This window comes from Sorex araneus, chromosome 5, assembly GCF_027595985.1.
Source record: "Sorex araneus isolate mSorAra2 chromosome 5, mSorAra2.pri, whole genome shotgun sequence".
Lineage (NCBI taxonomy): Eukaryota > Metazoa > Chordata > Mammalia > Eulipotyphla > Soricidae > Sorex > Sorex araneus.
In genome coordinates this window covers 214176997-214191360 of record NC_073306.1, presented here as the reverse complement: position 1 = coordinate 214191360, position 14364 = coordinate 214176997, and the positions used below count along the sequence as shown (strand labels likewise).

At 54.7% G+C, this 14364-nt stretch overlaps 1 protein-coding gene across 1 annotated transcript; it reads right to left on the bottom strand.

The window, feature by feature from the left end:
• Positions 1 to 7481: 7481 nt before the first annotated feature.
• ATOH1 (atonal bHLH transcription factor 1) lies at positions 7482 to 8345 on the bottom strand. The gene is made up of 2 exons (XM_055140029.1): positions 8151 to 8345; positions 7482 to 8099 (listed from the first exon to the last, which is right to left on the bottom strand). Exons 1-2 carry the CDS (start codon positions 8343 to 8345, stop codon positions 7482 to 7484), a joined length of 813 nt encoding a protein of 270 aa, XP_054996004.1.
• Positions 8346 to 14364: the final 6019 nt, after the last annotated feature.

Genomic DNA, 14364 nt, shown 5'->3' with positions numbered 1-14364 from the left:
CTTTGGGGCAAACATAGAGTGGAATCCCCATGCCTGCAAGTTTGAGAGGCACTTGAGAAAGAGAAGGATCACGTGATTAATAAAATAACTGCCCTGGGTTCGCTGTAAGCCTGCTTGGCCTTCTTCTGGGTGTCTGTGGGGCCTTAGACTCTTGTTTCTGCTGGTGTGGAACCAGCTTTTATAAGAAGCAAACTTAAGAAGGAGCTCCTCAGAGCTTTGGAGGAAGAGATTGGAATTCTGGTTAGTGTGAAAATCAGCATTTAGAGTTTCAAACCATGCGAAATTTCCATGATTTTTGAGGAAAGAGTGAAGGGAGCAACGTGTTTGAACCACGCTCAGCGACTGGATGGCAAACTGGGGCCTCACAGCAGTTGGCCTGTCTGCTGCCAGAGGCCTTCTATCCCTCCTGGATAAGCTTTTTACTGTGGATTCCAAAATCCTGACCAAGTTCCAAGTGCTGTAAGGAGGGGGCCTGTGCATTATTTTTGTGCATTTCTAATGGTGGGTCACTGGGGTGCCACTCTGCCACCAGACCAAAGAAGCCTCCACTCCGTGATGAAAAGAAAAGGAAGATGCGGGAACATAAGTTAGAGTCTGTTGGGTAAGCACTCTAGAAGGCTTTAACTCACAAAGCCTCCCAGGAAATGCACTGTTTAATGGGATAGTTGCTTTTTAATTTATAAAACTGCTTTTGTCTTTATTTTTTGAGTGTTGTCTCCAATACAGGGGACAACCATTTTTTTTCGTGATGTTAAAGCAGGTGACCCTACAGTCACAGTCCATAATCCTCTCCTTTCATTCTAGACTTAATTTATGCAATCTAAGCTCAGGGCTCTGTGACCCCCCTCTTCTCCCCTCCCTTACATTCTGTGGTAAGCCGGGGAAGCTCCTGTATCCTGCTTTTCCTTAAGTTCCCACTAGTCAAGGTCTTGACTTCCCTTGACACCAGGGGACAAAACCCTGGTATTTCGGGGCTGGTACCTTTATGGCTCCAAACACCCCTGCTCTGCCTTTAGAGTGGAGACAGCTCAGGCCTGGACAGCCGGCCCCGGTATCAAGCCTTAAAGCAACAACACATTTGGGTTTCCAAGAAAGATGTTTTTCTGTTTTTGTCTTCTCGAGAAATGACAGAGCATCGGAAGGTAAAGGGGAGTGCTCAGGCTGCGGTCATTGTCCTAGGCAGAGCCTTGGGCTAAGGATGGCTCCACTGGCAGCCACAGGAGACCTGCACAAGTTCTAGGGGTTCTTCCTTAATCCACTTAAAACACCTCTCAGACCAGGAGAGAAAGAAAATCCCTCCACAGTTGTTTTGGGAAACAGACGCTTCCTGAAACAGAAAGGAATTGGCCCTGTTTTCCTGTGACTAGTGTAACTGCCCTTTTGGATCTCTCTCTCTCTCTCTCCTCTCTCTCTCTCTCTCTCTCTCCCTCTCTCTCTCTCTCTCTCTCTCTCTCTCTCTCTCTCTCTCTCTCTCTCTCCCCACTCCTTCCCCCCCCGCCCCCCCCCCCCCCCACCCCCCCCCCCCCCCCCCCCGCCCCGTTGGTTCCACTCCTCCTGCTCCCAAGGAGTAGGACCCCTCTAGATTCTAGCCCCTTCCCCCCGCCAGCACCCCCTTCCCACTAGTTTATCTAACCAGGAATATGGGCAGTATTTGTGAGTAAACCATCCCTGGAAGGAAGAAGTGTGTCTAGTGACCCCAAAGAGCTCCGGTCGACCAGATGACCCTCAGTCTTTTCCACTTGATCTGATCTCTTGGCTGGGCCTTCAGAATTGCCGGTGGCATTTTTGGGGGTAAATACTGATACAGGATTGGGGGTGTGTCGCTTGCATTTCATCTCTACAGGGAAGAAATTTCTTTCCTGTCCTCATGGGCTGACTGTCCCGGCGATTGGGGAGCAGGGAGCCCCTCAAACTAAATCCCTATATTCTTTGCTTGTTTGGGATTAGAGAACACAGGATGGGAGGAGCTCTGGGGCCTAAGATACTCGCTTGGGAACGCTTGGTCCGACTCTCCCGAAGGAACCGTCAGAGAACAAACGTCTGCACAGAGGAACGCCAGCGCCCAGCCAGACTGTCTTTCCCAATGCTGGACATCTCCTTGCGGAATAAGGCTGGGATCGGGCGCGGTGAGAGCTTGTGGAGAAGGGCACGGACGTTCACAGCGGCGGCCGGCTGGTCTCTCCAAGGCTGGGGGTGCGCCGGGAAGCTCCTCCGCGGGGACGTGCGCTTCGGGGATGCGGACTTTGGGACGCGCCCTCGAGGAATGAAACCTGCGGGATGCACTCCCGCCTGCACTTTTGGGGGTTGCGTACGCTCGGAGGCACCATCACCATCGGGGATGAGCGCGCTCGTCTGTGCCGTCGGGGATGCGCACGCTCGGAAGCGCCTTTGGGACTGCACGCTCCGAGGAGGCACCGTCCCTGTCCGGGACGCGCGCTCGCCCGCGTCGTCGGGGATGCGCGCGCTTAGAGGCGCCCTTCGGACGCTGCGAGGCACCTTCCGGGACGCGCGCTCTCGGAGGAGCTGTAGGGAGCGCGCACCTAGCACCGTCTGGCACGCTCGAAGGCACCGTCGCGGGGGCGCCGTCCGGGATGCGCCGGCTCCGACGTGCTTGGCGTGGGCGCTGCAGGGCGCATCGGGGGGCCCGCGCCTGGCCCGGCCCCGCCTGCCGCCTGCCCCCTCCCCTCCCCCCTCCCCCTCCCCTCCTCTCCCCTCCCCTCGGCGGCGCGGGCCGGCCCGTTGCCCGGAGCTCAGCGGGCAGCGGGCTGCTCCCGCCGGCGCGGTCGGGGGAGGCGCGGGGCCGGGCCGGCGCGGGGGGGCGGCGCGGACGCTCCCTCCCGCCGAGCGGGGCGGTGGCGGGCGCGGAGGGGCGCGGGCGCGGCCGGCGGGGGTCCCCCGGGGGCGGCCTGAAAGGACCGCGCGCCTCACCAGCTGACAGCGCGTGCCCCGCTCCAGCCCCGGCCCGCCCGCTATTGTCCGCGCGCTCTAATTAAGCCACCCCCACGCTCCGCGCTTCCCGTCGCCTCCCGCGCCCCCCTCCCCCGCTCCCCCTCCCGTCGCGCCCCGGGATTTAACCCGTTCCTTCTCCCAGCCCTGGGCCGCGCGCGGCCTGGACGTGAGCGGGGCGCTCCCGCCCAGGCGGCGTCTGGACCAGTTTGGCCCCTGGGGTGCCCCCACCCTGCCCCTTCGATGTCCCCTCGCTTCTCCCCAGATTAATCCAGTTCAAGAACTGGGAGTGAACTCTGACTCTGAGTGGCGTCCGCTGATACTTCTAGATCGCCCTGAGCCCGCTAGAAGTTGACGCGCGGGATGGAGACGCGGCATTCCCAACGGGAGCTGGAGTTTGGAACTGCCGAGAGCTCAGGGCCGCTCTCTCGAGCTCTCAAAGGCTCGAGGGGAGGCAAGTGGAAGACCCGCTTTCCTAAAACACTACCAACCCCGCTCACTGGGCTCCAAGTTTAAATCGCCCCAAATCAATAAAAAGGCCTGATGAAATCAGTCCTGCGTTGATTTATTAAGGAAGCGAATCACTCCCTCCCCGCCCCACCCCCTGCTGTCGCCTCCCCCCAAATCAAGCCGGACTGGCAGTTAGCAATGTCCCACAGGCAACATGAAAAATCTTGCTGGTTGCCAAAAACAATCTTTCTCGAGAGCTCTGTGAAACAAAGTAAGTGAGCAGAGAAGTCCTTCATAAATAAAAAGCGGCGGGAGATGGGAAGCCAAGACAAAATATAAAGCAAAACGCTGAAAGTACGTAAGACTCTAGCAGTAACCATCAACACCGCAAAAGGCTACCCGATTCCTCTATCTTCGTGACTTCAAGAAACGCTGCTCCTTTGTTTGTTCCGGAGATATTAAGCACGCTTAACTTGCGCACAGAGCTGATTCCTTTGCTAGTATCTTGGATACTTGGATCTGACTTTGGAAGGTAGAAGCTAATTGCTAATAATAGAGAGAAAGGAACCAGTCAGCATGGCAGGAGTGGGCTGGCATATGGGGAATGAGCACTCAGAAATACTCAATATTCACGTTTCCAAAATATTAATGAGATTATAGCAACCTGCAGCTATACGTTACAGCTTGTTAATGGAGTGTAAGAAAGCGAGCTGCCAGACATTTGTCATGCAAACTTCACAGCAGAACCTTAAAAATGGAAATGTGATTGTATATCTCTTTTCAAGAAATGCCAGCATAAAAAAGAAGAAGAAAGAAGTAGAAGCAAGGAAGGAAAGGAGGTTCAAGTCCTCATTTGAAGCTTGAGTTCTTAATTTACCAGAGTGATTTGGGTTTTTGTGCCTGTCCTGATTAGAAAGTTTAGAAAGAATTCATATTCACTTTTGAATAGTGTGCTGTAACCTTCACTGCCTAATGTTTAATGGAAATTGCTTTTCTCTGAGAAGAAACGAAGTTGGCATTATCTCTAATTCATACATAGAACTAATATAAAATATGAATATCTGCTCATTATTATTACACAAGATCATATACACACACAAAAAAACCCATGCACCCCTGAACATTGTTGCTCAAATTTAGTTTTTGGGTTTTTTTTTTTTAAAGGGAGGTATTGGAGTCTACACTGACCTACTGCTTAGCAGTTCTGAGCTGGCACTTTGGATATTGGCACTTTCTAGGGGGGGAATTTTTGGGGTGAGATGGAGAGAAAAAGTTTCTCATTTACAAAAGAGGAAAAGGAAGATGACCCAGATGTCTTTTCTGTGCCAAAGTTTCTAGGAATTCATGAAAATTAACTTAGAAGCCTCCCCCCCTTCCTTCTGATTGCTACAATAGGAGCAAAGATGATAGTTTGGGGAAATGAAATATAGCTTTCTTTGAGAAAAAAAAAAGATCATTTTCCCAGCTGTTCCCCTACTAAGATTCCGAGTAGGCAAGAGGATTCAGGTCCTCTCCTCTGCCTCGTGTACGTGCACCCGAAAGAACGGAGCTGACTGGCTCTCCTGCAGAGCAGCCCTCCCTGCACCTCTGCTTCTTGCGACAGAAGGAATCGTGTTAGCCGCAATTGCTTGATTGATTCAGCAGCTGAAGAGTCCTGATGTTTATCAGGAGCACTGCAAGCCCGGGGCCCCAAAGGTTATCTACAGAACAGGTGCCAGGTTTCTGCCCCTGGAAAGTGTCTGAGCCGCTGCTCACTTCTCTCAGAGAAGCTTTCAGAGGCTCTCGCCTTCCTCTGTCATTGTGGCTTCAGCAGAAAGACATGGATACCTCAAGCCCTAGGAAAAGCAGCTCCAGCCCTCCCTTCTCATGTCCAGAAATATGCTCCTGCACTCGATGCTTTTCCTGCAAACCCAACTTACATATATGTAACAGAAACAGCCTTCTCTAATTCTCCTTCTCCTTCTCTCTCTATTCTTTTTCTCTTTTCTTTTTTCTCTATCTTTCCTTCTTTCCTTCTTTCTTTTCTTTCTTTTTCTTTCTTTCTCTCTCTCTCTTTCTTTCTTTCTTTCTTTTCTTTCTTTCTTTCTTTCTTTCTTTCTTTCTTTCTTTCTTTCTTTCTTTCTTTCTTTCTTTCTTTCTTTCTTTCTGTCTTTCTTTCTTTCTTTCAGGGCGGGGTGGGGGTGGTGGGCACAGCTGGTGGTGCTCAGGGCTAACTCCTGGCTCTATGCTCAGGGATCACTCCTGGCGGGCTCCTGGGACCATATGGAGTGCGGGAATTAAAGCCGGGTTGACCTCGTGCAAGGCAAACACCCTGCCCGCTGTACTATCACTCCTCCCCCCCCCTTCATGCCCCTACAATTTGTTTTTCCAGTGAAAACACAAAACATAACAAGATCTGGCTTAAGATCAACCTCTCAAAATCACTGATGTTTATACAGTGGATAACGGTCCAGTCCGATTTTTTAGCCTAGAGGTTCTACTCTCATATTTGTCAATCAAGTATCTTGCAAATTCTGTTCATTTCTATCTCCACACAGTTCCTATATGAGCCTTCTTAAAACACAATCTTAAGATCAGAAACACGTTTTTCCTTACTAAGGACATGGACAGCACTGACTGGGTCTGACTCCAATTGACTCCAAAACCTAGCTAAAAGTTTTTCTACATAGAACCAAGGGCAAAATCGATGCGAACATTTTTAAATAAATACTGGAAGAAGAAAAATTGTTCTGAAAAATAATTATGAAATCGGAGCAACAATTTCCTAGGACAACTGCAAATTTCTAATTTTGAATCAATAAGCCCTACACTCAAGTTCTTTTCCATTGTTCTCCGTGTAGTCTTTTGCATCTTAACTTGCCACATGAAAGCCCTCATGTGTGTCTGTGCACGCGTGCACAGACACACACACAATTTCATGATGTATGCATATTTGAAGATGCCTAAACTTTTCTCTGGAGTCTCTCACTCCTGGCTAGTCCCTAGGAGAACCTGCCTCTCCCTTTGCAGAAATAAGTGAAAAGCTCTTGGTTACTCCCAGACAAAAGTGCTGTAAATGTGGAAGAATTTTATGCTACAGTTAAAGACTGGAGTGCGTTCTATGTAGGGTTTCTGGCTAAGACTTTAAATAACAAAAAATGGCAAAATTTATTTCTTCTAATCCAGAAGACAAGAATTTGCATTTAACAGATTTCGTTCAGGTCTTCAAAGTCATTTTTTAACGTGCTTTTTTCAATGCTTATAGAAGAACAGAATAAGTAACAAAGCATGGTCATTTTCACGTTTATTTTTTTTGTCATTTGCAAGTGGAAACACATAAAACAATGGCAGTTGGACTTGCTAAATGAAAATAAAATGATCTCATGTAGAAAACGTAAAAAATGAATCAAGTAAAAACGGTAGCAAACATTCAGTAATAAATAAGTTTCCTAATGTTAACAAAGCAAAATAAAATGGACGGAATGCTTTTGACACTACTAGACGTGGTGGACTTTTTTTTTTTTGAAAACTTTTTCACTCTTAAACAAACATTTGCAAAGAGCTAAGGATTATAAGTGGCCCCCCCTTGAAACAGAACAAGACTGGTCTGCAGTTGGCAGTTAGTTCGTTCGTCCTGGAACGGAGCCGCGGCTCCAGCAGCGGGTAAAGTGCGTGCAGCGAGTTTCCCGAAAAGCCGCCGCCGCCGTTCTCGGGATCGGCCCTGCAAGCCGGGCGGCCCGCGCGCTCCGCAAACCTCCCCGCGGTTCGCTCCCGACGGACCCCGGAGCCAGGGCAGCGTCGCTCTTGCCTTCGCAAATGCGTCCTTGCAAAGGGCTCCTGGCAAACGGTCCCGACGCTCCCCCGCACCCGTGCGCGCCACGCGCCGTGGGGGGCTGCCCGGGGCGCGCGACCAGTGAGACGCGAGGCGGCCACGGGGGCGCGGCGGCGTGTTAGCAGCGTGTTGGCAGGAGAGAAGGGCCGGGGGCCGGCCCGTGGGGCGCCTCCCACACCCGCGCCGCGTCCCCGCGCGGCCCAGCGGAGCGTCCCCGGGAGCCGCGGGCGCGCGGCCCAGACGTCCGGAGCGGCGTGGGGAGGGGCGTCCCCACCTAAGTGGCCTCGTCCGAGTCGCTGTAGTGGGAGCGCGGGGAGAACTCGCCGTCGCTGCGGTGCGAGCGCGGGGACGTCTTGCTGCCGTCGTCGGGCGCGGGGGGCAGCAGCGCGGGGCCGGCCAGGCCCTTCTGCGCCACCACGGCCGCCAGGGCGCCGCCGTCGAAGGCCGCCAGGTGCAGGGCGCCCAGCGGGCCCGCGTAGCCGCCGCCCCCAGCCGGGGCGCCCGCGGCCAGGCGAGTCCGGCCGGCGCCGGGCGCGGGCGCGGGGCCCGGGGCGCGCGGGGCGCGGGGGTCGCCGGGCGCGGGCGGCGCGGGCGGCAGCGCGGGGGGCAGCGCGGGCGGCGGCGCGGGCGGCGCGGGGTCCCCGGCGGGCGCCTGCAGCAGCTCGGACAGCGCGTTGATGTAGATCTGCGCCATCTGCAGCGTCTCGTACTTGGAGAGCTTCTTGTCGTTGTTGAAGGACGGGATGACGTTGCGCAGCTGGTCGAAGGCGTGGTTGAGCCCGTGCATGCGGCGCCGCTCGCGCGCGTTGGCCGCCAGCCGCCGCTGCTTCTGCACCCCGCTCGCCGGGGGCCCCGCGCCCCCCGGGCCCGCCGCGCGGCGCGGACACGGCGGCTCGCGCGCCCGGCCCGGCCCGGGCCCCCGGGGCCCGCCGCCCGCGCCCGCCGGCCGCCCGCGCGCGTCCGGGGCGCCCCGGGCCGGGGGCCCGTCCGGAGGGTCGGGCTCGGCGCCGGGCAGCGGGCACCGGGGGGCGCGCGCCGGGCACAGGCCGTGCAGCGCGGGCAGCCAGGCGCGGGGGTCGCTGCCGTCCAGGAGCGCCAGCTCGGCGGGGTCCCGCGCGGCGGCCCAGGGGTGCGACATCGCGGCGGCCCTCCCCGTCCCGGGCGCGTGCACCGCCGGCTCCGGGGGCCGCCGCCCGCGCCCCTTTAAGGCCGGCACGCGCCGCCGGCCCCCCCCCCGCCGGGCCGCGCCCCCGCCTCCGCGCGCCGGTCGCGTGTTGCGCAGCCAATGGGGGCGCGGCCCGGCGCGTGCGGGCGGCCAATGGGGGCGCGGCCCGACGCCACCGGCCCGCGGCGGCCGCCCGAGGGTGGGGACGCGCGTGCGGGGCGTGCCTGGGCGCCGGGGGCGGGGGGCGGGGGCGCGGGCGTGTACGTGTGCATGCAGGACTCTGCGGGGCAGGAAACGCGCGCGGGACTGTGTGTGCAGGTGTGTGCGTGCGTGTGCGTCTGTGTGTGTGCTGCTGCCCATCTGTGCGGGTGCAGGTAGGCGCGCGGGCCAGTGTGTGCAGGTGCGTGCGTGTGTGCGCGGGACTGTGCGGGAGCGGGCCTGTGTGCGTGCAGGACTGTGCGGGTGTGTGTGCGTGCACACGCGTGTGTGCGTGCCTGCGTGCAGGACTGGATGCGGGCTGTGCGGGCCCGGGTGTGTGAGTGTGGATGCAGGACTGCGCACGTGGACAGGGTTGCCTGCAGGTCTGTGCCGGCGCCCAGGGTTCCGCCTGCTCCTCTCTCAGTGCTCGCTCGCTCTCCGCCTTGCACACTCAGCCTTTGGCGCACGGGGCGGTGACGTTGCGCTCAGAGGGGCCCCAGGTGCCCGCCCGCGTCCTTTGGCCCCAGCCCCCTCCGACCCGCACAGACCCCGAGGCGGATTCGGGAGGCCTGAGACAGGGAGAGGCCCCGGGCCCAGGTGACCCTCGGAGCCCCGCAACTACCCACCCAGGTGGCACCGCGCAGCCCCCTGCGTCAGGGGCTGCGTGCCCGGCCCCGCACACCGGGCACACCCCACACCCCATTGCACACACCGCACGTGCCATCCACAGGGCGCACGGACCACACCACTCTCGCATCGACTACACAGCACACGCACCGACACACACCGCACACAACACGGCGCGCGCCACACTCCACACGGACACACGCCGTACACCATACCCACGCCACTCACTCTTACACACAGTCCGTGCTCCCGCAGGTGCGCGCCCGCCTCTGGGGGGTTAGGAGGCCCCCAGCGACACCGGAGAGCGGCCAGCCGCGCGCCCGCCCCCTCCCGGGCCGCCCTCCTGCCGGTCCCCCGCGCGCCCCGGTGCCCTCCTGCCCGTCCCGGCGGGGCAGAGCCGGGCTGTGGTGCCCGCGCGGCTTCCCCAGCGGGGGCGGCGGTGCTCCCAGAGGGGGGCGGCGGTGAGCCCAGCGGGGGCGGCGGTGCGCCCAGAGGAGTCCGCCCTGGAAAGTCAGGACCCGCTGCAGCGCCCACAGGGCGGGCTCCTCGGAGCCGGGCTAGAGGCAGCCGGAGGGACCGGCGGCTTGTCCGGATGGGCAGGCCCTGGGCTGTGACCTCAGTCGCTTGCCTGTGTCCTCTGCACCCGGAGCCCGAGCCGGTCCAGACTCTCTCTGGATCCCCGCGGAGCGTCCCGGTCTCTCCCGCCCGGAGTCGCGTTCCCCGAGTTCCCTCGGCGGCTCTGAGGCAGCGCTGCAGGGACTGAACCGTCCTTCCCTGCCTAGCCCGCCGGCTGGGGCATAAAATGAGAACAGACTAAGAATCTGGGGGTGGCGGGCACTCAGGTGTGATGTGGGAACATTGTATGCGGAAAGCGCTGGGATTAACATTATTGTATACCAAGGTGCCTGAATCTAAATAAATAAAAATATATAGAGACGATGAAGGTCTGAAGAAAGAAAAAGGCGAGAGCCTAGCCCTGCGCTCAGATGTAAATACTTAGATTCCGCTGAAATAAGTGAGATGTTTCAGACACCCGGAAACATCACAACAGCCCAAATCTAATCTCTGATGAGGACAAAGAAAACTCATCTAGCATATTTTTGGAGGGGAAAAAAATCCCCCAATTTTAGGTAATGAGGAATCAATTGCTGGGATATTGGAATCGACTGCGGATGCCGATTCTGTTCGTACTGCTGCCGTAGGAAGCCAGTTGTTACTTTCAAATAACTCACACGGGGCTGGAGAGGCAGTACAGCGGGTACTTTCGGTTCCAGCATTCTATATGGTCTCTCTGAGCACTGCCAGGAGTGATCCCTGAGCGCAGAGTAACTCCTGAGCACTGCCGGGCATGGCCTCCAGGCCAAAATAACAGCAACAGCCACCACAATGATAACTCTTGGTAGCTGGGCATGTCAGAGAAATATGACTATGGAGAAGGATCACTCAGCTTTCCTTTATGTAGTAGTCTGGAACGGTGAGTCATGCATGCTGCATTTGGTTATTCAGAAACTCACTTGCCTAACTGTCAGCTGAAAGTTACTCCTGGGTACTGAAAGTTACTCCTGGGTACTGAAAGTTACTCCAACTTGCATGATGCAACCACCAGCTGTGTAGAGTACTCAGGTTTACATGGGCTTGTCACCTAAACGTTTTGTCTGTAACTTGACAGCTTACCTGCCAAATACTCACTTTCCTCCGAGTTTAGACAGTTTTATGAGATGTAGCTGAATTGTTGCCAAATTATACAGAGTATCAGCACTAATTTTCAGAGGAAGAAAACCCAGAGTCAAGTGTGTGAGGCTGGCCCCAGGCTAGAGAGGACAGCCACCCCGCAGAGGGCCACAGCCATGGGTGACAAATGAGAAGTCCTGAATGTGTTTTGGGGAAGGTGGCAGCTAAGTGACTCTGGCAGCTAAGCAGAGACGAGTTTTATGTTCTTGCAGGGCGAGGAGGGACCTGGGTCAGTAACACCCAGAAATATTCTTGGAAAGAGTATTTGAGGACAGTTAGAGTAAGTTTATTTCTTCACCATCAAAGGAGGAAGTTACAAATAGAAAAATAGAGTGTGAGATTTGGAGATTTTGGTATTAAATATGGTTTTCAATATGTGAAAATAGAATAATAAATATAGATGAATGTTCCCTACCTTTTTTTTTTTTTCATTTTCAGGGCCCAGATAAGCAATGAGCAAGCTAGATCCAATACTTCAATTTTTAAGTAAAACTGTTCATGGAAAAAGAACCTGCATTCTTGGAGAAATGGGTTGATTGCAGGGACAAGGCATAAAAATCTCGATATATATCATGTTGGTAAGTACCATGCTGTGGCCACAGGTCAGAAGTGAGAATGTGCTCAGGGAAGGATGGGGCCTTGTGTACAGAATACAGAAGCTGTTTTGAAGTGTCTCCTACTAGCAAAATAGGACAATTGAGGTAATAACATATGTAATAACAATATGTAATAACAATAGATTCCCTAGCCTTGAGAAATAGGTCTCTGAATCCTTAGTTGTTACTATAATATAAAACTGCATTAAGGGCTTGTTAATAGTAACAAGAATATGCTTTGATTAGAAACTTTCTCTACTGCTGTAGGGAAGAAAGCAGGGACAGTGTAAATGATCAAATTAATGTCGCCGGCATTGGGACAGATCAAATTTGTGAGCAATCATTAGGGTGCAGAAAGCACAGCATCTTCAGGTCACTACTGCCAAAGATGTGGATCCTGAATCCAGGGAAACAGGAGTTCTCTTGAGTTTGTCTAAGGAGTTCCCTTCCCTCTAGTTTGTCTGTTTTTTTTTTGGCCTTTCAGGTGCTGACAGGAGGCCCAGGGAAATTCCTGGCAGTGGTCAGCAAACCAGCCCTGCAGTTTCATGCAAAGGCCCGAGTACGCAGCCCGGCTCAGCCCTTGGTTCCAGAGACTGCTCGGCCCACCATGGAGTCACGTGAAGAGTTTCTAGGGCCACAGTGCTGGAGATGAGAAGGCTCCAGAAGGTTCCAGAAGGCTCCAGAAGGTCCCAGAAGGCTCCAGAAGGCTCTAGACCTATACCAGTTGCTCAGGGGAACACGTGATGCCAGGGACAGAACCAGGGTTGATGAACCATGGCATGTGCCCCAACCCTGGTACAATCTCTGGTTCCCTTCGAGTTGTTCTGTAGGGCCCATCTGGCCTGGCTGCCCCAACCTCTGGGCTGGCTCTCTGGTTCCCTCAGAAACGAACCTGTCTGGGCTGGTTAATTCTCTTTTTAAAGCTGTCTCCTTGCTGATTTTCTTTCCGATTTGGTGGATCATGGATGAATGTGGAGCGTTGAGATTCCCCAGTGACTCCTGGTCTGCTGCCGGTGTCAATCCTTAGGTCTGGGAACAGTTGCTTCATCCATTTTGCTGGCACTTTACCTGGCACATATATGCACAGGTATGTCTCTTGGTCACTGTAAAATGACTGTCCTGCCCCTCGTCACATTTTTTAAAGCCTCACATCTTGTTTTTTCTCTCATTATTGTTGTAGATGTTTGATAAAGGGGTCACACACAGTTGTTTGTGGTACTTGCACACTTGGAATCACTGTGAAGTAATCAGCGCTGAACAGACAGACAGTGACCAGGGGCACGTCGCAGCTGGAGCAGTCCAGAGAGCACTGACTCTGAGAGCCCCCGCCAAGCTTCCCATGTCCCCTACCCCCACCCAGGCTGGGTTCCACCCCTGGCTCTTTAACTGTGGTCCTGTGAGGTCACAGGGGTCAAACCGGCAGCATCCAAGGTCAGCTCAGACTCATCAGCACGTCTTGGTCACCTAGGAGGGGGCACATACTTGGCACTGAATGGCCCCTGAACACCACTTTGCTGGCCTCAGCAGGGACAGTCTGGCCTGCAGAGCTGGGCTGAGTGTCACTAGAAGTAGCCCCTGGGCAGCCGAAGCCCTGCCTGGGAGCCCACCAGCTCAGAGCCAACGAAGATGGCATCAGTACTGGAAGGAAAGGCCTCTGGCTCAAGGCACAGAAATAAGCATGACAGTGAGGCAGAGGAACCCACCTCCTTACAGGGGCTATACAACATTCCAGGGGGAGACTCTAATGGGCAGAACTAAGAAAACTACCCAGGACTCAGAGGACAGCCATAGGGTGCTTGCTGGAATGCAAACGATGGAGGAACACAAGGAGATGTTGGTCAGGGAGGAAGCGTTCAAGCCAGGCCAGAGATGGCCCTCTGGGCCGAGCCTGCTTTGTGCCCACCACCACAGGGTCCCCGAGCCCCGCCAGGAACCCGAGAACGGAGCTGAGAGTAGCCCTCAGCCCCGCCAGGAGGGCCCAGTTATCCTTCTGTCCCCTAGAATGTCCAAGCAGAAACCATAGACGGAAAGAGTGCAGCTGTCGGACTTAAGAACACTCTAGAGTGAGTCAGCAGCTGAGGGATGAGCTGCAAACCAAGGAAGCAAGCTGGAAGGCAGGGCCATGGGCAGAATCCAGGAAAACCAGAAAAGATGATGAAAATTTAAAAATGGAAGGCAATGTAAGAAATACATAGAACAACTTCAATGGGAACAGCAGGAGAAAAGGTTGTGTGTGCACGCATATGTGTGCGTGTGTGTGAAAACCTGATTTGAAAAAATAATAGCAGAGAATGTTTTCTAATGGAAAAGCAAGTCAATATTCAGCAAGGGAAGGGGGGGGGAGTTCTAAATGAAATACACCAAAACAGAAAAACACCAAAAAATGCATTAAAATGTAAAATAAAATAATCAAAGAATAATAAGAGTCCTGAAAGAAAAAGAAATGGATTCCTATAGAAGAGCCCCCAGAAGACTTCCACTGGATTTCACAGCAGAAACTCTAAGGCAGAAGCGAGTGGTATGATATAGGTGCAGCACTGGAAGGGAGGAACCTCCAAGGATCAGACCCTGCCCCCTTCAGCGCTGCTTCCAGCAAAGGGGAGAGAGAGCTTTACAGTGGCAGACGGAATTCACCACTATTACAACAGCCAACATGGAAACAGAACACAGAAGCAGAAACATGGGAAAGGTGATGGGGAGGAAGAAGGTCAGGATCGGGACCCTTAGCATGAGTGACGTGAACTTGCTTTCCATTTTAAAGAGGCTACAATCAATTGTGTAAATTACATGCGTCTGTGTCAACCTCGCGACAGCCTGGGGGGAAATGCTTGAAAGACACA